Source organism: Pristis pectinata, chromosome 21 (genome assembly GCF_009764475.1).
Source record: "Pristis pectinata isolate sPriPec2 chromosome 21, sPriPec2.1.pri, whole genome shotgun sequence".
Classification (NCBI taxonomy): Eukaryota; Metazoa; Chordata; class Chondrichthyes; order Rhinopristiformes; family Pristidae; genus Pristis; species Pristis pectinata.
The window spans coordinates 24724375-24749447 of NC_067425.1; the positions used below are offsets into that span (position 1 = coordinate 24724375).

Here is a 25073-nt window from a genome sequence, read left to right on the forward strand (position 1 = left end):
TGTTTAAGAAGCATTCAGGCAGACACATGAACAGGGTGGGAATAGAGAGATATGGACCATGTGCAAGGAGATGGGATTTGTTTTGATTGGCATCACAGTCAGTGCAGACATTGTGGGCTGAAGGGCCTGTTCTTGTGCTGTAGTATGTCATACAACTTAATCATTTTGATATTATGTTCCAGATTGTCTTAATGTAGAAAGAACCAGGCACAAATACTCTTTATTAAGCAAGGTTGGGAACCAAGTCTACACAGCCCACATCCAGTTATTCCAAAGAGAAAACACAACGATCACCATTTCAGCAGAATACAAGTAGGAGGGAGCCATACTGAAGCTGCACAGTGCCCTGAGCATCTTGAATATGTCATTCTGTTCTTATTATTGAAACCCTGAAGCAGTGCAAGGGCTATGAGGCTGATCCAGACCATCAGTAGACTGAGTTATGAGGAACAGTAATGAAACTAAGGCTTTGGTTTTGATTTTCTTTTATGTGGGAGTGGAATTTATGACAAAGTAAACACATTGAGAAGAATAGGAAATATTAATATTGTGCAGTGCTTTAGGTTAAACTATTTATTCAGTTCAAGGATACATGGGTAGAATTTGTGAAAGACCATTTCAGGATGGAATTAGCAATCACTGGTTTATATCCTGGACAGGCAGTAAAAGGCAGATGCTGAGATCATCCAAAGGACAGTCAGATGCTGTGATAGGGATGCCAAACTTTACTCTTTGTAAATGGATGCACCATGAAGTCATACATATATCCATTTCTATACCTTCACACATAGCTTTGTATATATATTCATGTATTGATGGATGTAAACAATGTATTCACATTGTATATCAGTTCATTTCAGATGCCTCTTGCATCCACTGTTCCATTCCCATTAAACTGATCGCCCAACTTCTCTTCCAGATCGTTATAATGCCTGACATTGTAAATGTTCCTTCTCATGAACTCTCTTCACTTTCAAACCAGTTACCATACTCAAAAGATATTTCCACTACAAACCAGCACTTCAACTTTTCTTTCCACTTCAAAATCCTCTGTTATATTGTAACTTCTCAAATCCATGGCCATGCAGTGCTCTCAGTTTCCCTCATCTCATATTGGGAATACTGTATAAACCTTCAATTAGGCCCAAATTAGCCTAATGAGTTCAAACATGGTTGTTGTGACTTTGCTTCTAGCTCTTATCCATTATCCTTTCTCAATTTCTGTTGTTTGACCCAGTCAGCCCCATTATTGCCTTCCTTTGTTCAGCTCACTGAGATTGTCATTGCTTGGTTTCACTTATACTTCCCTAATTAACCACAGTAAAAGATTCCATTTCAACCCATACTGTTAACTCTGGGGTTCCCCAAGGATTTATCCTTGGTCTAGTCTCACTGTCCTCTGCCTCATCTGTGTGCTACTATAATCTGCAGAAAATGTCAGCTTCCATGAGTTAAATGCTACCAACCATTTTAATCCTTCCATGGCATTTATCCAGGACTATCTGTGGAATCAGATTGCAATAAGATTGAAAATATCATTTTGCTCCTTAATCCAAGCTTTATGCCCTTAATAAGCTTTATCCTCATACTGAAGCAAAATGTTTACAACTCAGCATCATATTCGACCTTAAGCTAACCATCTTCTTGCCATTACACAGATCTGTGTCATCTGCTTGCAATCCTACTTGTCCTTATCTGCTATAGAAAATTGCATCTATGCTTTTGTCTCCTACAGACTCAGCCATTTCAATCATCTTATGTCTGCCTTAGCATCCCCCACCTTGAATAAACTTCTGCTCACCCAAAAATCCGCTGTTTGTACATCATTCCCACTTCATCCTGTTCACCTATCGTCACTGACCACGGTGAGGTACAATGCTCCCCGTCTCCTAAAAGGTCAAATTTAAAATGCTCATATTTTTGTTTAAAATTTCCCCAAATAGCCTTGAATTCAGGAAGTATCCCCAACACAATTCTCCCTCACCCATCCTGAGCTCTCTCCTTCTGCATTTTCCCCATTCTACCAATAGTAACCCCACCACCCACACTGCCACAGTCCCACCTCACTGTCATTCCAAAAATTCCTGAAATGGGATCTTGGAACATTACATTCTGCTAACACTACAATAAAGAGGTCACCAATTTTCTAAATCTGTCTTGCTGGATTTGATAAGCTTCATTTGGCATCAAAGATGTCAACGGTTACTTCCACAGGGCTTTGAAGACGTGCTTGACACCAGCATTATGCTACTGTGTGCACTTCAGATGACAGCAATGCTTCTTTACTTGCCAAGTTAAATTATCCATTTTTCTTCTAGAATGAATACTAAACCTAAATTGAAAGTTTACAAGGGATGTTGATACCAGCTGCATATCATTAATGGTACTGAGGCAGCGTTGCTATGGCAAATGATTGCCTGCAGTCTTCTGAGGCACTGCTTGCTACAAAGTAGAATGCTGAATCCCCAACCAGCACAATGCAACTCCCTTGATGAACATATTCTGGGTTTTCTCAGTTTCTTGCACACTCAGTTGTGACAGTGGGGCATGTCTGTGGACATCTATCACTTGCAAGGCTAGTGCAGGTCAATTATACAGTGATAATATCAACTGTGACATTGAGGGATTCTGGAAAGTCCTTAAGAACTTTAGACTATTATTACAAACAGATGACAACAGCTGAAAAGTACAACCATGAGGCAAATAAAAGGCAAACAAAGAGACACAACATTTTAACAAACACCAAAATTTGATTTATGACTCTAACGTAGTAGCTTTCATAATGTAATCAAGCAGCTTCCAGATCCCACAATGCAGAAAAAGCCTGCTGTATGGGGCATATGTCTGGCAATAGATCACTATGGATTAGTCAGAATCTGCTCCTCAGTGTGCATTGGGTTCCTTGTCAATGTTGAATGCTAGTTCTCATAGTAATTTACCTTCCCTTGGACAATAACAAAATGCAAGGTCATTGGTATATTAATAACAACACTACTCTCTGATCAGTGTTTAATCTGTTTATGCAGATGTCAGTAGGAAGCAAACTTCCATCCACTGCAAGTCCAGTCATCATAATATCAAAACTGACAGACATTATGGAGCTCCAACAGCTTGGAGATGAAATATATGCACTGCAATCACAGTGTTGTTGCCCTCATTTTAAATAGTTTACACACATTACCATTGGATTGAAAATGCTCTCACTGGCATTGCAGTGTTGAGGAAATAATATTACTAAATAATATAAGCAACAGCGAGAGCAAATATTTATAATTTAAAATCATTTTGTTACGATTTTCAGGTGTAATTGGACTCAGAGCACAAGGATTAAAAAAAACGGAAACAATACATACGAGGCTACTTCTGTTGTGCTGATAGTAGTTTAAGTCAACTTGTGAATTACTCAGTGCACAGCTCCATTTCAACTCTCTCTTCATTTATATTCAGTTTATAAAATGCTTGCAGTGAAAATCAAAATGCCATCAGACATAGAATCACAAGCTTCAGCCATTTCTTGCAGGACAGACTATGCAGCTTGTGTGCGAGATGGCTGGCACCCATGGATTCTTTGGCTGCTCAGGGTTGAGTAACTGAACCCCACTCACACTGCAGAGGGCAGCAGATTGACTTTGCCACTGCTGCTCTGTGCAGACCTTTCCCCGACACTGGAGCAGGCATCGACTGATTTTTGATGTTTGTGTCATTTTAAAATGCATTCAACTTCTGTCGAAGCAAAGCCCTGTTACACCGTCAGAGGGTCTGAAGCTGTGGAAGTAGCTACTGCTATCTGACAAGTGCTCCCACTCTAAATGTTTCTTCAAGCCACTGTCACTGAATTTACTACATTTACTTATTCATATGTTATAGCAATGAGTTTAACACTGATTAGCAATTTTAGCTTTGAATACTTGGTAGGATGTGAAAATGGTAACATTTTAGTTAAATATTTAAACAAGCTTTTTTTTAAATATATAAAAAAACCTCTTCATACTTTCCTGGCCAATATGATGAGACTCCCATTAATAATGAATAAAGGGAGGCACTAGTTTAGATTGGAAATTGAGTACCATTGTGTAGAATCAAATGTAATGTAATACTCTACAACAACAGCAGGCAGTTGAACCTTAACCCTGTTAAATAAACAGTGACTCTGTACAATTGCACAATGAGTAACCCTTAGCCTGAATAAACAATGGGATATAGTCACAGTTGGTGAGCCTGATGCTGGTGCAAAGTACACTTATTTGGTGGCCACATTAATTTATATGGTTTTAATTTTGTTCCATTTTGACATTTTTTGAAGCTATGAAAGCAGAAACGACCCAATTATGTTGCTACGTCCATAATCTCACAAACCAAGTACCTTTTCTGATGCTAATGACATTCATTCCAAGAAATATTTCTTGTTTGGTATTTACCCAGCACCCTTTAACTATCAGGTTCCTTCCCCAGCTTGGGTAGTGGGACAGTATAGCTTCTCCATTTCCTTGCACATTGGCCTGGCAGGGGCCCTAATTCAAGGGAGTGAAATATCTTGCAGATATTTCTGGATGAAGGTCAATTGTTGTCACGTTGTGTTTTTCCCTCGGGATCAAGAAGTCCATGTGACTCCAGCAATCAAGCATGTGACTCAAGCACTCAATTCATGTCTTACTGAACATCTCTCTTTATTCTTATTTTTTCAATTGCACGCACAACTCTTAGGCAATTCAGAAACCTCAAAAATTCCACCCTGACTTCTCAAGATCAAATTAGATTTAAGTATAAAAATTCCAAATCATTTTCTGGGCACCAACATCTCACTGTTTGAGGGACTACAAGGGGTTGATCCTCACTACCACTCCTAGAATTCCACTTCACTAGCTCTCAATAGCGCTCAAGAAAAACAAAACATTCACAATTTCAATTTATATCTTGCTTCTCTAGTTCATAGACATAGGTCCCATTTCACAATACTCCAGATGAGCTCTTATGTTGCTCTATTATTGTGGTCCAGGTTTTAAAATGAACAATCCTGACACTCCAGCTCAAGGCCCTTTTCACTCTGGTAGCATCCACCTAATACGCTGGCATATTAAGAACTTTCCATCAAAATCAGTTGGATTTCTTGCGGCTCCAAGTAGAATTTGAGTGAGTAGATGACACCATGTCTCACTATCTCACACATTTATGCTTACTAATGTGGTAGGATACCTCTTTTTATTATGCTCACTGATTAAATAACGCTGCCTGAGCCATTAGTCTTATTATAAGCTGGTGAACTTCAACAAGTGCCAAAGGACTCAAGTACAAATGATTCAAATTCTTGAGCCTCCAGTTAGGAGATTGTCTCATTATCCTGCTTCTTGGATTATGATCCTTCATTGTATTCACTCACTTATTGATTCAGATCTTAAGTAAGTATACCTTAAGGTCTTTTACCATTTTCAAAATAATAACAAACTAGTTTTGGTTCAGACAGGTTTTTATCTTAAGTGACAAGGTTAGATATTTGAAGATAAAACTGAGCAGTTTTAAGTTAACTGTTTCTAAAGATGAACCCATAGCCCTTCAACAGCAGTTCTGAGAAGGGGTGATAACCATTTTTACAGCTACCAGATAATCTCCAAAGGATACTCAGAGTCAGCCATGCATTGAGATTGAAGTTGAATTAAGGCAGACTGAAAAGGGTGCCCAACACAGCTTCGCTGGAACACGGTGAACTAGTCAAATTTTAAATGACAAAGCAGTGTCTTTCATAGCTATCTTTCATACTGGTGCCAGCTCATCAATTAAGAACATTTTCAGAATGAAATCAGTGCTGCTTCCCATTTCAGCCCTCACCTCCTATCGTGGCTCTGGCTTTACACTGTTTCTGTTCTGGAGATTGAACTGTGCTCGACTTTTACCATTGTTTATCTCCACCCACAGCATGTAGCACGGTTGAATCCAGCAGAATGGGAGGATCAGTGCCAACTGTGATTTGTGGCAAGAGGTGGGCAGAGGTCCAGCAGTAAAGAGTGCCAGTATCAACAATGGGGAAAGGGAATGGAATTTTGGCATGGATGGGGACACAGGAGAGTGGAATGCCAGCCTGAATGGCAGAAGTGAAGAGAAGTGGGCCAGTGTGGTTTGTGAATGGTGTGAGAGAATTGGGTGCATAGAGGGTAACTGTGGGGAGAGGAGTATCAACGTGAGTGGGAGGGGGAAAGAATGCCATTGTGGTTGGCAGAGAGTGAAGAGTACCATTACAAATGGCAGTAAGAAGAATGTAAGTATGGATGTTGGAAGGAGGAAATAGCATGCCAATATGATGTTAGGGCAGCACAGTGGCACAGCTGCTGCCTCACAGCTTCAGAGACCCAGATTTAATCCTGATCTGGGGTGCTGTCTGTGTGGAGTTTGCACGTGGATTTCCTCCAGGTACTCCGGTTTCCTCCCGCATCCCAAAGGTGTGTGGGTTGGCAGATTAATTGGCTGCTGTAAATTGCCCCTAGTGTGTGGGTGAGTGGTAGAATCTGGGGGGGGGGGGGGAATTGAGTGAATGCAGGGAGAATAAAAAATGGGATTCATGTAGGATTAATGTAAATGGGTTGGTGATGGTTGGCACAGATTCAACAAACTAAAGGGCCTGTTGCCGTGCTCTATGACTCCATGACACGAGTATAGGCATTAGCACCTTTGTTATACAGGTGAAGAACACCAAGTGAATGGTACAAAGGAGATTAGCAAAACCAGTGTGAATGACTGATTACTGAATAGCATCAGTGTGAATACAGGCTTGCAAGCCAACTATCACTACTTGATGTTGACCTCTTACAAACTGCAGACAGAAATCCTATCATTAACTCCTATAAAAAATGGAATAGATGCTGAGGCTTTAATACATCTGTAATCGATTTTATGACTAAAAGTGAGATCAAAACGAATATATCCTTTGTAGAAACTATGCACCACTATAAAACATGCAGGCGAGCCTTTGCAGCATATAATATAACTTAATGGAAATACAGAGAGGTTGAAGTCACTGACCTGTGTCTTGCGTATTCTCAAGTCAGCCGAGGATCTGTTCTGTCCCTCCTCCTGTTCTATGCTTTGTTCAATACCTGAGGAAATAAAATGGAAAGACTAGAGTTATCTAGTAGAAAAATACTTTCTCAAAACAGTCCTGCAGACCAGAATGTATTAGTATATATTATACTGTACATTATATATATTGTACAAATATCTACTAATCTTTAGTACAATATCTGTATATATACACACACACACATTACTTGTGTAGACATGCAGATGTACACATACACACAATATTCAGGTGATTTCCCAAAATATTGCACCGTTTGCTTCTTGCATGCACAATTACACTGCTACTTAATGTAATGTTATTCTCCGAAAAGCAATGCATGACAATGGACTGCTCAATGCCACCTGCATTTGCATTGGATAAGGGGTGAGAAGTGTTTTAGACGAGGTTTGAAGGGGTCACATCTTTGATCCAAAGGCCATGAAAGAGATCAAGATGTGGTGGTTCTGTCACTACATGATAGGAGTTACAAGAAGGTAGTGATCTACAAGAAGTTGTTGAGCACAGAATTAAATAACCAAGAGTTGATAGGTTCAGCATGAGGAAGCATTGAGAAAGCCTTGAATTAAAGAGGCAAATATTGAGCTATCAGTGCAATTCTAACAAAGATTAAGTGAGAGGTGATTTATAAGTGCTTGGTATCAGACTCTGCCAAAGGCTCTGAAGATGTCTAAGGTAATATATCACTGTAGTATTCAAGGGCAGGGTGCCAGAGGTGAGCAACGCAGAGAGGAAGTTCAGCAATGGAGCAATTGTGCTGAAACTCATAAAAAGGATCATGATTAATACAGGAAAGAAGTGTATAAAAAATCTGATCGTATTCAACAATGCAAGCGTCCTGCCAGACACAAAACCAAGATCAAATTAGGGTTGCAGGACTAAACACAGTCAAGATTCAATGAAAATTAAGATGTAAACAATCCATGGCTTGAAATTTTAAAAAAGCCGATCATTTTAAACTTTCATTTAATCCTCACCTTTTCTGCTCTGTAAAGGCAAGCACAGGAATTTAATTCTGTTGGCTTTGTTGGGGGTAAGTGGGCATGTGTGTCTTTACTGTTATGGGGCAAATGGATGTGCAGGTGTGTCCTTTTTAGATGATCTTGGAAGGAGTCCTTGCCTCCCCCTCTACACCCGAGCTGTAGTACATTCAAAACCTGTGCCCTCGTTACAACTGCTTTATAATGTCTCCACAGTCTCATCACTCTTAAACCTGATTGTTATCAGCTGTATGACCACACATCAGATTATGGGCCTCCTTTGCATCCCCCTCATTCTGCTGTTGCTGTCCACATGCTGTAGTTCTTCCCATAAATCTCTGTCACAATATCTCTCCTCAAAATCTTGCCTTTCCAATTATATTCAGCCCTGTCACACTTTCATGGTGTCTGCCTATACTTCTCCATAGCAAGGGGGGGGGGGGGGCTTTTATTGAAGTAGCTAATAGCATGAAATCAATTACAGGAATGACTCTGGTAGCCTTATTACACCAGAACTACTATATAAAAGGCTGTCAAGTGACGCTTTATTAAACCAGAGGCATACATAAAAGTATGGCTGAGTTGAAAGGATGCAATTCACCAATATCCTTGCAGAGCTGAGCTCAGCACGAGTCCTTTTAAATGATAGATTGAGATCCCCAGAACACAGGAGTTCAGTCACAAAATGAACTTTCATTTTGAACAAAATTATAAGTACCATTCAATTTGGTACCTGAATATGGTATTTATTAACCATTTAATACCACATAATTAGAATCTGAAAGATAGGAATTTCAGATAGGCATTTAAATCATGCTACAAAACTGCACTTAATTTTAATATCTTTTAAACTAACAAACTGTCATTTAACTTAATAGAAAAGATGCTTAATTCATTTCATTTTTAAATTCCTGCCTTTTCTACTTGATCTTGCAATGCATGGGAAGAGCACTGTTGCCTTTACTGGCTTCACTAAATCACTTTGTATAGAAACTGAACTTAATTGTTCCAGTCCTTGGACTGTCCGGATTGGAACAATGAGGCATCATCGAGCAGTTTGATGAAGGGTTTTGTGCCCTTTAAACAATCGACTTTCATCACTGCTTTGTTGCTAAGGTTAAACACCGACACATTAAAAATAATTTAGCTTTCGCCAGACGTGGTATGAGCAGAGTCTGTAGAAGACACTGGTCTGCCAATGAAACGCTGGGGCACGTTTCCGGTCACAGCTTCAACATCAGGAACACTGGGATCATGGAGCACAATCATGTACTGGAGATTTTGTGTGATAAGGCCACGTTAAAACACAGAATGGTTTCAGAATGGAAGGTGCACTTGGCTCACCACCCACTATGGCTTTATGTAACTGTAATCCAGCTAGTCCCACACCGCTACCCTCTCTCCATAGCTGTTCAAATCTTTCCTTTCAGAAACTCACCCTGCTCCTTTTTGAACCTACCTCCACTACTACTCCTCACAGTGTATTCCAGACTTTAACAGCTTACTGCGTAAACACTTTTTTTCTGCCTCAGAGAGACAAAAGAGACTGCAGATGCAGGAAGCTGGAGAAGAAAACAATTTGAAGGAACTCGGTGAGTCAAGCGACATCTGAGGAGGCGAAGGGATGGTCGGTGTTTCAGGTCAAGACCCTGCTTCAGGACCGAGAGCGTAGCGGGATAGCCAGTAGAGGGGTAGCCACTATAAAGAAGTGAAAGGGAGAGTTGGGAGCTATTTAGTCTCCCTTGGTAGGACAACCCTCTCATTCCATGAATTAGCCTGGTGTATCCCCATTGTACTGCCTCCAATATTACTAAATCTCTTTTTTAGGTAAGGGGATTAAACCTGTTCACAGTACTCCAGCTGATGCCTCACCAACACTTTGTACAATTGCAACAAAACCTCCCTTTTTGTTGAACTCCAACCCCTTTGCAGTGAAGATGCCGTTCGCCTTAACTACTTGTGGGACCTGCCAGCTAGCTTTTTATGATTCATGCACAAGGACACCTAGCTCCCTCTGAACATCACTTGGCAAAGTGGGAGAAGTTGACTGCTGGGAGAAAGGCAAGTGATTTCCTTTTATTACTTAATTACATTAATCCCCAAGTTTCTTTTGTGTGGTGTTATGCTTTAACATAATTTTTAAAAAATAAAAGCAAACAATATGTATACTCTTGAGTGGTCCCAAGTGCTATTGAATATTTGTGGTTGTCAACGATGTTCACAGATAACTAATTACATTGACACCTTTGACAGCAAGGCAGCTGGGACATGGCCTCATCTGCTGGTCAAAGCCATCCTGTAAGTGCAGTTGGATGTTTGTGCTAAGACAGCCTTTCACTGCACTCCACAATGCCAAAGTGCTGGGAGCTGGGCTCCAAGCAAAAGACTGCTCTCTGGACTACACAGGAGGAAATGGGCAGGTGTCCAGCAATTTAGTGTGGACAGAAGACCTGCCCACTACTAGTTCCTTTTATGTTGCCTTCCAAATATTTGAAATATATCAAGAATAAAAAAAATTCAAAGAAATGATGGTCCATTTAAAAACCAAAAATAAAATCACCTAATGAAAGAAATAAATATATTTTGTCTTCAGTCAAGGATGTTGTGAACGTTACAATAAAGAGTAAGAAATGTAGACGGATACAGTGGTAGAGAAACTGAATTGGATTAAAGAGGTGCTAATGAGTTGGCAATGCTCAAAGGAGAAAGTCCCCCAGTCCGATGTGACAAATCCCAGTTTGCTGAGTTAAGAAAGGGTAGAAATTGCAGAGGCTCCTGTCATTTCGGTTTGCCTTGATACAGGAGCGTTTCAGAGGACTGGGGAACTGCAGATTTTGCACACCTTCACAGGCAGACAGATGAACGAGGTTACCACCGGCCAGTCAGCTGAACATTCAGTGATGGAGGATCTTCAAGAAACAATAATTGATGCAAAATAAACTTCACAAATGATTGCTAAAAATGATGTGTAAAAGACAAACTGAACTGAGTTCTTTAATGGAATTTACTTTCAGGACTATGGGGAAAGAGCAGGAGAGTGGGATTGACAAGTTAATGTTTCAGAGCAGCAGCATGGGAATGATATCACATGATAATGGTCTCCTTCTTTGCTATATGATTCCAGGAAAAAGCATGGCAAGGAAGGAAAGCTAGACTTTAGGGCAGTACAATGGCACAGCTGGTAAAGCTGCTGCCCACAGCACCAGAATCCCAGGTTCAATCCTGACCTCAGGTGCTGTCTGTGTGGAGTTTGCATGCTCTCCGTGGGTTTTCTCTAGGTTTCCTCCCACATCCCAAAGACATGGAGGTTACTAGATTAATTGGCCACTGTAAATTCTCCTTGTGTGTTGGTTAGTGGTAAAATCTTAGGGGAGTTGATTTGAATGTGGGGAGAATAAAAAGTAGAATAAATGTAGGATTAGTGTAGATGGGTGGTAGTGGACTGAAGAGCTTCTTTCTGTGCTGTGTCTCTCCAATGACTCCAAAAACTGAAGCACTGAACCATGAATAATTTAATTGCTTTTGATGCTGAATCTGTGAGAATCACATACTTACTCTTTAACTTGGAGCGGACCTTATTTGCTGTCTTCTTAATATCTGTCATCAGTTCTTCCAATTCCTCCTTTGTTTCTGAAGGATAGAACATTAAGAAGTGAGTTTAAAAACAGTACTGGAGAATGCAGTGAGCTGCAATTAACCAAGACTTTTAAGATCACAGATACACTCTAAAGGATGATGAATTGTCAGGACAGAAAGGAGCATTCTTACTGGAGTGTCACCTCTGCTATTCTATCAAATAACCTGGATATAATTTCCTGAAAATCAGCAGATTGTTATTTTCTAATAAGCACATAGAATATTCAATTAAGGAAATTATGCTGAAGCTTTGTACTGATTAGACCTTAGATTACTGATACCCAGCTGAAAGCTCTGTGTTGGAAGTGTTACAATATATGTTCAATTGCACAGCAAATGAAGCAGCCCATGCCTGCATGTAGTGAGACCAAGACAACCTTCAGGCTCGTAAGTGGAAAGTAAATCTGTGCCACAGAAGTGCCGGGCTAAGACCATCCCTGATAAAACAGAGTCTAACCACTTCCCATTGACATTCAATGGCATTGCCATCGCCAAGATCCCACCATCAATGCCTGGACGTCACCAGTGACCAGAAGCTCAACCAGACTGGCTGCATAAATACTCTGCCTGCAGGAACAGGTCAAAGGCCAAGTATCCATTGACGAGTGACTCACCTCCTGGTACCCCAAGCCCTTGCCACCACTTATAAGGAACAAATCAGAAGCACAATGGAATACTTGCCTGGATGAGAGCAATGCCAACAACTCTCAGAAATCACCACCTAGGACTAAGCAGCCCACTTGAGTGGCACCTTGTCAAGCACTCTAAATATTCATTCCTTCCACCACCAGCACACAGTGGCTGCAATGTTAATCATCTACAAAACATTCTGCAGTTATACGTCCAGGATTCTCTAATATTATCTTCCAAGCATGGAGTCTCCAACATCTGCAATTTCCCACCCAAGCTGCACACCACCCTGACCTGGAAATACATTGCCTTCATCATTGCTGGGGATAGATCCTGGAAATCCCTCCCCACCAGCGCAGTGAGAACAGGCTGAGAACAGTGCTGTTGGGTAGGGCTCTCATTCATATGTAGCTTGAACATCAGTTCTAGTTTTGGTCCGATTAAATGGTGATGGACATCAACATGTCATATAACACACATCTTATTCCATAGCGTTGGCTTAATGGAAGTTTATTGAACATAATGAATACAGCAATGCTCTTCAAGGAAAATAATCAGACTAAATAAAAGATGAGCTAAAGAAGGGAAATATTAGGAAGGACAACAAATGGTTCAGTTTAATTTACAAGATTTCACATGTCTCAATGGAGAAGCAGAAATTTGGGAGACAGAAGAGTTCAGGGAACGAGCACAGGTGCATAGGACTCAAGCACATAAAATGACACACTGGCCCGCTCCAGATGGCCGTACATGATTATACAAGCTTTGTCTTTCCACCTCGGGACCTGGAATATACTGGGTGGGATGTAAGATTAACCTCCAGGCACGCTGGTGGAATAAAAACTTGAAAACTGATTAAATACTGTCCTGGAAATCATATAGACCAAGACATATATTACAGGAAACATACTTTCTGTCCAAGATGATCAAAGTCAGCCTAAAGAAGATCTGGCTCTCAACAGAATACATTAAGATGATCATTCACTAGATGATTGGCAAACCGTTGCACATTCTTTATATCCCAGATATCCTTGGAATTAAAGAACGAACAACCTATTTCTACTTTTGCCATGGCATACTTGACTGGAGTCATACCTTGCACAAAGAACAATGGTTGTGGTGACTGCAGGACAATTCTCCCAGCCCAGTCCTAGGTCCAACCATCTTCAGCTACTTCATCAGTGACCTTCCTTCCATCACTAGATCAGAAGTAGGGATGTTCACTGATAATTGTGCAATCCCACCCACAACTCCTCAACAAATGAAGCAGTCCATGTCTACAGACACAAGACCTAGGCGCCATTCGGGTATGGGATGATGAGTGGCAAGTAACATTTGTACGACGAAAGAATGCCAGGCAATGACCATCTCCAACACGAGAGAATCTAACTGACCATCACTGAGTCCCCCATCAACATTGGCTACAAATTTAACTGGGCCAGGCCAGCCATATAAGCACTGTGATTACAAGAGAAGGTCAAAGGCTTGCTATCCTGCGGTGCATAACTCATCTCCCGACATTCTAAAATCTATTCACCATCGACAAGGCACAAGTCAGGAGTATGATGGAATATTTTCCACTTGCCGGATGATTGCAGCTCCAACAGGTAGCTTGACACCATCCAGAACAAAGCAGCCTGCTTGACTGGCACCCTATCAGTCAGCTTAAACATTCTTTTCCTCTACCTCTGGATGCATTGTATACCATCTACAAAATACACTGCAACCACTCACTTCAGCTATTCCAATAGCAACTACCAAACCTGCAAATTCTACCAGCGAGGGCGAGGGAGCCAGGCATATGGGAATGTCATCACTTCATCCTCCAAGTTGTGCATGCCACTCTGACTTGGAAGTACATTACTGGTCCTTCACTGTCACTGGGTCGAAATATTGGCACTCCCTACCCAACAGCACAGTGAGAGTAACTCCAGCAGGAGGACTGCAGGGGTTGTAGAAGACCACTTAATACTCCTCCTCAAGGGCATTTAGAAATGGGCAGTTAATGCTGTCCATACCCATGAGTCTCAGATCCTGAAAAGTAAATAAATATGAATCTTCTGATCCTCCCTAACCAATCCAACTGAAATAATTGGTGCATGTAATGTACTTCAGTCCCTTTGCTGCTTTACATACTTTGATCCAGTCACCCACGTCTACACTTTTCTAATGTATACAGATTCAGATCCTTGAATCTATATTTGAGACTAAACTTTTATAAATGGATAATTAAATTTATATACCAATGCATCCTTTCCAAAACTTCAAAATCTACCACAATGTAAAGGAGACAAAACTGGATAAGTTCTAAGTATAACAAAGGTCTTGTGGAAAGAAAAACAGTGCATATTGTTCTGTAGTGAACTGGTCTGTGATTATAACCCAAAACCCCATTAGCTTCAGTTATAGCTTCACGTCATTGGTTGTAAGAAACAAAACCAGGAATGTGGCAGATGGCCCTCAATCTTGCTCTGCAGTAAAATCATGTCTGATTCTCTGCCTTTTCTGTTCAGTTCCATATCCCCTGATTCCCTATGTCCATCACTTTCAGCCTTGAATATACTTCGCTGAGTAAGCATGACCCTTGAATAGAAAATTCTGAGGATTTACAACCCTCCAAGTAAAATTTCCTGTCATCTATTCTAAATACTTAACTGTATACCATGGCTGCATGGGTCGAGACTCTCCGGCCTGCATCAATGGCCTCTCGGCATTTGTCCTATCAATCCTTTATGAGCCACAAATCTTCGGAGAGTGCTACACTATAACATTGATTTTTTTTTCTTTATTAATGCCTCTAATTCTGTTTCCTGCAGTGTAGACATGGTAAGCATTAGAACTTAAAGCCTACATAAAACACCACTTATCAAAAAGCTGGTCAACTCCCCCATCAGCCCCCCACCTAGCCCAGCACCACAATAAACCAGGATCCTTGGCAGTAGTTGTGCATCAACTTTGAGACCCATTACATATCTTAGCATCATTCATAAACTTGAAGATAATTTTTTCCAATCCAGTAACAGTAATGAATGCAATAAATAACAAGGACCCAAAAGATCAATCTTTACTGGCTTAAGGTATGATTGAGAACAGAGGGATGAAAGGCAGCATAGAGACAAAAGCACAAGAGATCGGTATGTTAAATATGAGGCTTGGGAAAACCTGATCAGCAAATGTTGGGAATGGGAATTTGCATTGGATAGGGTAAGACCTGCACAAAATAGGACTGATCTTAACTCTATGCAAGATGGGAAGTTTATTAGAAAAACTATAGAGCAGTAAAGGTGTATGTTTCAGGAACAGGTGGACAAAGATGAAAATATTATGAAGAGGGAGGTGGAGCGTGAGAGTTTTGTGATGGCAAGGATAAGGGTCTAAAATTGATGCCAAAGTTACAAGCAGTCTGGTTCAAGCTGAGGCCATGACTAACAGGGAAGGGAGGGAAGAAATGAAACCAGGAGTTTAGTAAACAGAGTCTGGGGGTACGGACCAAAGATCCAATGTTCATCTGGAGAAAATGATGATTCACCCAGATCTGAAAGTTAGTCAGACACAGAGGAGTCGAGGAGTGGTAGAGAATTAACTTGGGTGTCAATGGCATACGTGCAGTCTAATGTTCAGAAGGACCTGGGTGCCTTTGTTAATGAATCACTGAAAGTTAACATGTAGATAGGAAGTAATTAGGTTGACAAATGGTATGTTAGTATTGAATTGCAAGAGGTTTTGAGTACAAGAGTAGATTTGTCTTGTTCCAATTATATAGAACCCTGATGAGATCAGATGTGGAAAATAGTGCATGTTTCTGCTTTCCCTACCCAAGGAAGGCCATATTTGTAGTAAGAGAAATCTGGCAAAGGTTCATCAAAATGATTCCTTGGATGATGCATTTGTCATATGAGGAGAGATTAAGTACACTGGGTCTGTAGTCTCTTGAGTTTAGAAGAACGAGAGAGGATCTTACTGAAACATACAAAATTATTTCATGGATTGAGAAGGTGGAAGCAGTTCTTGTATCTCCTGACCGGGGTGTCTAGCACTGGGGCTCACGGTCTCAATATAGAACAACAGCTATTCAGGACAGAGATGAAGAAATTTCTTTACATTGGGTGGTGAATCTTTAGAATTCTCTATCCACAAGGACTGTGGAGGTTCAACTGCTGAATACATTCATGTAGAGATTGGTAGAATTTTGGATGTTGAAGAGATATGTGGTTAATGCAAGAAGTAGCTTTGAAAGAATAAATTAGTCATAATCTTACTGAATGCTGCAGCAAGCATGAAGGGCCAAAACGGCCCATTCAGGCTTCCATTTCTTATGTTATTTATATCCTGACCCCACCTCACCAATGGGAGGAGTGGAAGTAAGGAAAAGAGGGCGAGGTGGGAAGAGAAGTTTCAGGCAATAGTGAGGAGTTCAGAAGCGGATCTATAGTTCAGGATGCTTGGGCTAGGCATGGATAAGTAAGAGTGAGAGCAAACAAAGATAGCCCCACTCAACTGGATAATGGAGTGGATTATTGGAGGAGGACTGCATGGCAAACTATGTCCAAGTCTAAGGAAAAGTAGAAAAGGTACAGTCCAATTGAACTGTGACTTTCAATGGCATGGTATGAGCAGAAATGAATTGATAGTTGAGTCATGGAGTTGCAAGAGGGATAGACATGGATTTGGAGGCTTCAGTAGTGAGGGATGCTGGAGATGAAATAATAATTGACAAAATCAGAGGACAGATAATGAAGTATTTAGGATAGGGTGATGAAGGTAGTTTGTAAAGGGCAAGAGAAGACTGGACCTTTCAGAATTTCAGCTTGTATTGGGGCACTGGGGTCAGTAGAGTTTCACCTTGCAGAGTCGGGAGTTGGAGCGAGATTTGGAGCGGGATCTTTGAAGGGGTGAGTCTCTATGTGTGTACTTGTGAGTTTCACCTTGCAAGAGTCCAAAGGAGGCACATTTGCAAATTGTTACCAGTTGATTGCCTGATTAACAGCAGCAAATAAAAGGAAGGTGGGTATAAGCACTGTGGCCATTGTGAGAGAGGAGGAGTTGGATCAGGAGGAGGATCATCATCATCATCAAGTTTCTTTCTTTGGTGTTTCCTTCAGTGCCAGGCCAGGGTATTTAGAATGGTTCCAGGGTCAGTGGTGTGTTCATCTTGTGAGATGTGGGAGTTCTGGGAGACCTCCAGTCTCCCTGATAGTGACATCTGCATGAGGTGCATTCAGCTGCAGCTCCATACAAACCATGTTAGGGAACTGGAGCTGCAGCTGGATGACCTTCAGCTCCTACAGGATAATGAGGAGTTCATAGATAAGAGCTACAAGGAGGCAGTCACTCCGAGGCTGCAGGAGGCAGGTAGCTGGGTGACTGTCAGAGGGATGGAGAATAGGCAGGTAATGCAGAGTACCCCTGTGGCCGTTCCCCTCAATAACAGGTATATCACTTTGGATACTGTTTTGGGGGGGGGGGGGAGAAACAACCTACCAGGGGAAAGCTGCAGTGACCAGGTCTATGGCACTGAGCCTGGTCGCGTGGTGCAGAAGGGAAGGGGGTAGAAGAGGAGAGCGTTAGTGACAGGGTATTCCATAGTAAGGGGGGCAGACAGGAGATTCTGTGGATGTGAAAGAGACTCCTGGATGGTACGTTGCCTCCCAGATGCCAGGGTCAGGGACGTCTTGGATCGGGTCCACAGCATTCTGAAGGGGAAGGGTGAACAGCCAGAGGTCATGGTACATACTGGTACTAAAGACATAGGTAGGAAAAGAGATGAAGTCCTGAAGAGGGAATATAGGGAGTTAGGTAGGAAGCTGAAAAGCTGGACCTCAAAGGTAATAATCTCTGGATTGCTGCCTGTGCCACGTGCCAGTGAGGGTAAGAATAGGTTGATTTCACAGATGAATGTGTGGCTGAGGAGTTGGGGCAGGGTGTCCTATTTGTTGATCATTGGGATCTCTTCTGGGGAAGGTATGACCTGTACAAAAGGGACAGGTTACATCTGAACTGGAGGGGGTCAATATCCTTGTGGGCAGGTTTGCTAGAACTGTTGGGGAGGGTCTAAACTAGATTGGCAGGGGGATGGGAACCAGAGTGATAGGTCAGAGCTTGGTGCATTTAGTGTACAAGTAGATGCAGCGTGTAGAAAGACTGTGAGGAAGGATAGGCAGTTGAAAGGGCAAAATTGCAGTCAGTTGGATGGCTGAAGTGTGTCTACTTTAATGCAACAAGTATCAGTAACAAGGCTGATGAACTTAGTGTGGGTAAGTACGTGGAACTATGACATGGTGGTCATTACAGAGACTTGCCTGTCACAAGGGATTGAATAGCTGCTGGATATTCCGGAGTTTAGATGTTTCAAAGGGGACGGGGACAGGGACAGAGGTAAGAGGTGGGGGAGTGGCTTTGCTGATCAGGGACAGTGTCACAGCTGCAGAAAGGGAGGATATCCTGGAGGGATCGTCAACTGCGTCAGTGTGGGTGGAAGTCAGGAGCGATCACTCTATTGGGAGTATGCTACAGACCTCCCAATAGCAGCAGAGACACTGAGGAGCAGATTGGGAGGCAGATTTTGGAGAAGTGCAAAAATAACAGTTTCGCTGTCATAGGTGATTTCAACTTCCCTAATATCGATTGGCACCTCCTTGGTGTAAAGGGGATAGATGGGGCTGAGTTTGTTGTGTACAGGAAAGATTCCTGACACAGTATGTGGACAGGCCAACTAAAGGAGAGGCCATTCTGGACCAGGTACTAGGCAATGAGCCTGATCAGGTCTCAGATCTCTTGGTGGGAGAACATTTTGGAGATAGTGACCATAACTCCTTGACCTTTACCATAGCCTTGGATAGGGATAGGAGCAGATGATATGGGAAAGTATTTAATTGGGGGAGGGGGAATTATGATGCTATTAGGCAAGAACTACTTGGGACCGTAAATTGCGAACAGATGTTCTGGGGGAATTGCACAGCGGAAATGTGGAGGTTGTTTGGGGAGTACTTGCATGGGGTTCTGGATAGGTTTGTCCCATTGAGGCAGGGTAAGGATGGTAGAGTGAAGGAACCATGGTTGACAAGAGACATAGAATATCATGTCAAGAGGAAGAAAGAAGCTTACCTAAGGTTTAGAAAGCAAGGATCAGACAGGGCTCTGGAGAGTTACAAGGTAGCCAGGAGGGCACTTAAGAATGGACTTCGGCGAGCTAGAAGGGGGCATGAGAAGGCCTTAGTGAGTAGGATTAAGGAATTCCTCATGTGAAGAATAGGAGGATGACTAGAATGAGGGTAGGACTGATCGGGGATAAAAGAGGAAACATTTGCCTGGAGTCGGAAGAGGTAGGGGAGGTCCTTAATGAATACTTTGCTTCAATATTCACCAGTGAGAGTCCTTGACGTTGTGAGGATGGCATAGAGCAGGCATGTCAACTTGAGGAAGGAGGATGTGCTGGAATTTTTGAAAAACATTAAGATAGATAAATCACAAGGGCCAGATGGGATATATCCAAGGTTTTTCTGGGAAGAGATTGCTGTGCCTTTGGCAATGATCTTTATGTTCTCACTGGCCACAGGAGTAGAGCTAGATTGGAGGGTGGCAAATGTTGTTCCTTCCTTTAAGAAAGGGAGTAAGGATAACCCTAGGATTACAGACCAGTGAGTCTTACTTCAGTGGTGGGCAAATTACTGGAGAAGGTTCTTAGAGACAGGATTTATGGGCATTTGGAGAAGCATAAGATGATGAGAGACAGTCAACGTGGCTTTGTGAGGCATGACCTGCCCCTCACAAGCCTGATTAAATTCTTAGAGGATGTGACAAAGCACATTGATGAAGATAGAGCAGTGGATGTGGTGTACATGAATTTTAGTAAGGTGTTTGATAAGGTTCCTCATGGAAGGCTCATTCAGAAAGTTAGGAGGCATGGGATCCAGGGAAGCTTGGCTGTGTGGAGCATATTCTGCCTGGAGGTCTGTGACCAGTGGTGTTCTGCAGTGATCTGTTCTGGGACCCCTGCTCTTTGCGATTCATTTTTTTTTAAATAAATGACTTTGAGGATGTGGAAGGGTTGGTTAATAAGTTTGCTGATGATACAAAGGTTGGTGGTGTTGTGGTTAGTTTAGGAGGTTGCTGTAGATTACAACAGGATATTGATAGGATGCAGAGCTGGGCTGAGGAGTGGCAGATGGAGTTCAACCCAGAAAAGTGTGAAGTGATACACTTTGGAAGATCGAATTTGAAGGAAGAATACAAGGTTAATGGCAGGACTCTTAGTGTGGAGGAACAGATGGATCTTTGGGTCCATGTCCATAGATCCCTCAAGGTTGCCACACAGGTCGATAGGGTTGTTAAGAAGACATATGGTGTGTTGGCCTTTATTTGTCAGGGTATTAAGTTCAAGAGCCGTGAGGGGATGTTGCAGCTCTAAAGAACTCTGGTCAGGCCACACGTAGAGTATTGTGTTCAGTTCTGGTCACCTCATTATAGGAAGGATGTGGAAGCTTTAGAGGAGATTTACCAGGTTGCTGCCTGGATTGGAGAGCATATCTTATGAGGATAGGTTGAGTGAGTTAGAGCTTTTCTCTTCGGAGAGAAGGATGAGAGGTGACTTTATAGAGGTGTATGAGATGATAAGAGGCATAGATCAAACGGACAGTCAGACTTTTCCCAGGATGACAATGGCTAACACGAGTTGATTGGAGGAAGGTATAAGGGGGATGTCAGGGGTAAAGTTTTTTCTAAACAGAGTGTTGGGTGCGTGGAACGCACTGCCAACAGAGGCTGTGGGGGTAGATCCATCAGGGACTTTTAAGAGACTCTTAGATAGCCACATGAATGAAAGAAATGGGAGGGAAGGGTTAGATCTTAGAGCAGGATAAAATGTCTGCACAACATTGTGGGCCGAAGGGCCTGTACTGTGCTGTAGTGTTCTGTGTTAGTGTTTCAACAGTTTAGTAAGAATATTTTCAAAGAGGCAAATGGCTGGTTTCATGGACAAAAATTCAGAAGAGGAGAAAATTTTTCAAGACTAGGCAGGAGATGTCCTGGAGAGCTTTGATTTACTGAGCAGAGGGTGGAGAATACTCGAGGAATTGTAAGGAATGTTCTCCATCTTGGTGAACATATTTATTTCACCTATAAGTGCTTTGAACCCCTTGATTAGACTGCAGCATTTCAATCCCTTCAACTTTTATTTAACCCATGGTGTATTACAGCTGGGAATGATTGATGAATATAGTCTTTAGATCCGTGTGAACACCCAAAACATCAGCTAGAAGAATGGATCAACTAAGGGAGAAAGGAAGAAAGTTATGAGAAAGGAATAGTTAAGTCATTTGAGATGGACAATTGATCAACAGAATGATAGATTATGAATTAATTGAAGGTTGTGGGCAGGCATGGTAGTGCAGTGGTTAGTGTAATGCTATTACAGTGCCAGTGACATGGGTTCAATTCCTGCTGCTGTCTGTAAGGAGTTTGTACATTCTCCCCATGTCTGCGTGGGTTTCCTCTGGGTGCTCCGGTTTCCTCCCACATTCCAAAGATATATGGGTTAGGAAGTTGTGGGCATGTTATTTTGGTGCCAGAAGCATGGCGACACTTGCGGGCTGCCCCCAGAACACTCTATGCAAAAGATGCATTTCACTGTGTTTCGTTGTACATGCAAATAATAAAGATATCTTAGTCTGTACCATCTATATTTGCTTCAAACCACAATAGCCCCAAACACTGTTTTACTCTTGATTCCCATTACTTCACTTTTTTTTTGGGGGGGGGGAGGAGGGGTAAATTTGTTGCTCTCTCCCCTTTCTCCATTCACTTCATGGCTAATCTTACTCCTTGGCCATCTCTTCCATTGTCTTGTGGGAACTGACAAAACAGGATCAAGCAATGGCAGACCCATCAGCCACAGATCAATGCCTGGTAATAATAATGGAAATGCATTGTCAGGAATAAATTTGAGCTGTACTTAGATATAAACTAATAAATGATGGTGAAAGTGCTTTCAGAGCAAAAGATTCTTCGTAATCAATACTATTTGAAGTAACGACACCACAAATGTGCAAGGGAACCAACATGGACACAGGTAATAGACTTCTTGTAGAATTTAGTGCTTTCAGGAAAAGCGAAAGGGAGGTTGTACAATGCCGGTGAGATATGATCATTGTCTCCTGATCCACCAAGGCCTTTCCTCCAACTACAAGGCACAAGTTAGAAGTGTGATTAAATATACTTCACTTAGCTGGATATGCACAATTAAGTGTATATGTGAGAGGAAAGCAACTCGAGAGACTTGGCAATATATATGGCTCAGAGGTGCAACCAGCAGAGAAGCTGCCTCACTGCTCCAGTGACCTGGGTTCAATTCTGATCTCCAGTGCTGTGTGGAATTCGTACATCCTCCCTACTACCACATGGGTTTGCTCTCGGTGCTTCAGTTTCCTCCCACATCCCAAAGATGTTTGGGTTGGTAGATTAATTGACTACCATATTTCCCTTGAGTTGGTGAATGGTAGAATTGGTGGGGGGGGGGGGGTGAGATTGGTGAGAATGTGGGGCATTTAAATGGGATTAGTGTAACTTGGTGCTCAATAGTCAGCATAGGCTCTGAGCCAAAGAGCCTGTGTTTCCACACTGTGACTCAATCATCCAGGACAAAAAGTAGCCAGTTTGATTGGCACCCCATCAATCATCCTAAACATTCACTCTCTGTACCACTGGGGCACAGTAGCTTCAGTGTGTACCATATACAAAAAGCACTGTTGTGACATTCCCAGGCAACTCCAAAAGCAGCCCTCTGACTTAAGACCTCTACCAGCAAGAAGGACAGGGGAAAAAGGCTCACGGGAACACCACCCATGAGTTATCTTCCAATTCACACACACCCCAACTTGAATGTATATTGCAAAGCCTTCATTGTCACTGGGTCTTAATCCTGGAACCCCTGCCCAACAGCACTGTGGGAATACATTCACCAGACTGCAACTCACCAGCACCACCTCAAGAGCAATTATGGATGCATAATAAATGCTGGTCTTGTGGCTATGCCCAGATCCCAAAATTGAACATAAAACTAAGGGGTCACATGATTACACAAAATCATTCACAATATAGAAGAGTTACACGTGTAATACTTCACAACTTTTTTTCCTGAATGGGTAAGCTAAACTCGCCTGTATGTGAAATTATCCCACTGTTTAGTATCCACAACAATACTTCATCAAGTATTCTGATGAAATTGTTTAACTGATATTTTGTTGTGAAAACTTTTGATTCTGTTTATGTTTAATCTATGATCAGCTTTCCTGTTCCTCTGCATGGAACCAAGCTACTTGACTTAAATCCACTGGGAGCCAACTACATATTGGGCTTGGGTGAGATCAGGCATGAACTCTCAGGTCAGACTGGACTTGGTGGTTCAGTCCTTCAATGTGCTGAGACATTGTAACTACATTTTAAACAAGTGTGTGTTCTGTGCCTCCAACACTGGGAAGAGTGGGCACAAACAACATGCTCAGGACAGGATTCTCCATACAATAATATTTACATTAATGGTCAGGTTGGTGTGGAAACAGTTATAAGATCTCAGGCTTAGGTCAAGTTGTAATTGCATTTGTTGGGGATGGGTTTTGACTTGGTCGCTACTCTGTGGAGTTCACTACAGCTTTCTGGTTAAATACCACTTAAAATCTGGTACTGTTCTTTCATTAAATATAATCTTGCCCAAAAGTAATTTGAGGAATGTAGTGAATCTATGCACATGTACACAACTGAGGACCATACCTTAATCCTGTTCAACTAAGAGTCACATGATGTACATGCAATGTAATGATCACACTGACTGGAACAAGCAGTCTGTAGCGGGGGCCTGAAGATTCAACATTACATACAGGTCAAGCATTCTGCCTTGTAAATAAGTCACAACTTCTTACAGGCACAGTTGTGAAAAACATTGCAGAGAATGAGCCAGGTAAACCATTGCTCAGGTCTGATATCTTGCTGCATCAATATTCTGAAGTAGCATCCCCACATGTGGTGTGCAACTACCTTTATTACAAAGACTTACTCATAACAATCTTCTGTGGGCAATTAGGGTTGAGCAATAAATGCTTGCTGTGCTGCTGACATTCACCATGAATAAGATATTCCCAAAGTGACTAAACACCAAAAAAAAAGATTGGTTTTCTAGAGAGATGGAATGAGAGTGTAAAGGCGTTTAGTGCAAAGAACACGATAGAAGTAATTAGGGAGTTTTGCTGCCACTGCCAATCATACGATGAAGTGAGGCAGTATCTCAGAAACCTGGAACCAAAGGCGATGTAAGACTGGACAAAACTGCAGACATAATTTGGTAAGTCATCAATTTATAGAGGAGGAAGTGACATGTTGGAAAATTGAGACAATACAGTTAATAAGAATGGTCGTAATGGACAAGAGAAATAGCGTAGGATGGGAGACAGGTGACATACTTTTGGACAAATTGAAATGTATAGTGACAGATAAGGTGCAAAGAGAAACGGCAACACAGGTAATGATGTTACCTCTGAGGGCCTTGTTGGCAGAGGAGAAAGGTACAATGGAGTAAAGAATGTTGCAGAGGTAAAAATAAACTATCTAGATAAAGAATAAAGCAGAGGGGGAAAGACTTACAGTTCAGGGTAGAAGCTAAATTAAAGCTTGTGAATCATCTGGTTCAGTCCTAGAGAGTCACCAGGGAGGCAGATAAAGTCATTACCATGGGAATTAGAGATGAGGTCTCTGGTCTTTTCAATGTTAAACTG

General features: G+C 41.9%; 1 protein-coding gene across 3 annotated transcripts in view; it reads right to left on the reverse strand.

Moving 5' to 3' along the window:
- LOC127581163 (syntaxin-1A) overlaps positions 1-25073 on the reverse strand; it is a 202705-nt gene that overhangs the window by 95411 nt on the left and 82221 nt on the right. For all 3 annotated transcript variants that reach the window (XM_052035218.1, XM_052035220.1, XM_052035219.1), the window contains exons 4-5: positions 11602-11676; positions 7012-7085 (exon numbers count right to left, since the gene is read on the reverse strand). In XM_052035218.1, coding sequence (XP_051891178.1) covers positions 7012-7085; positions 11602-11676 — 149 coding nt within the window. The remainder of the gene's footprint in view (positions 1-7011; positions 7086-11601; positions 11677-25073) is intronic.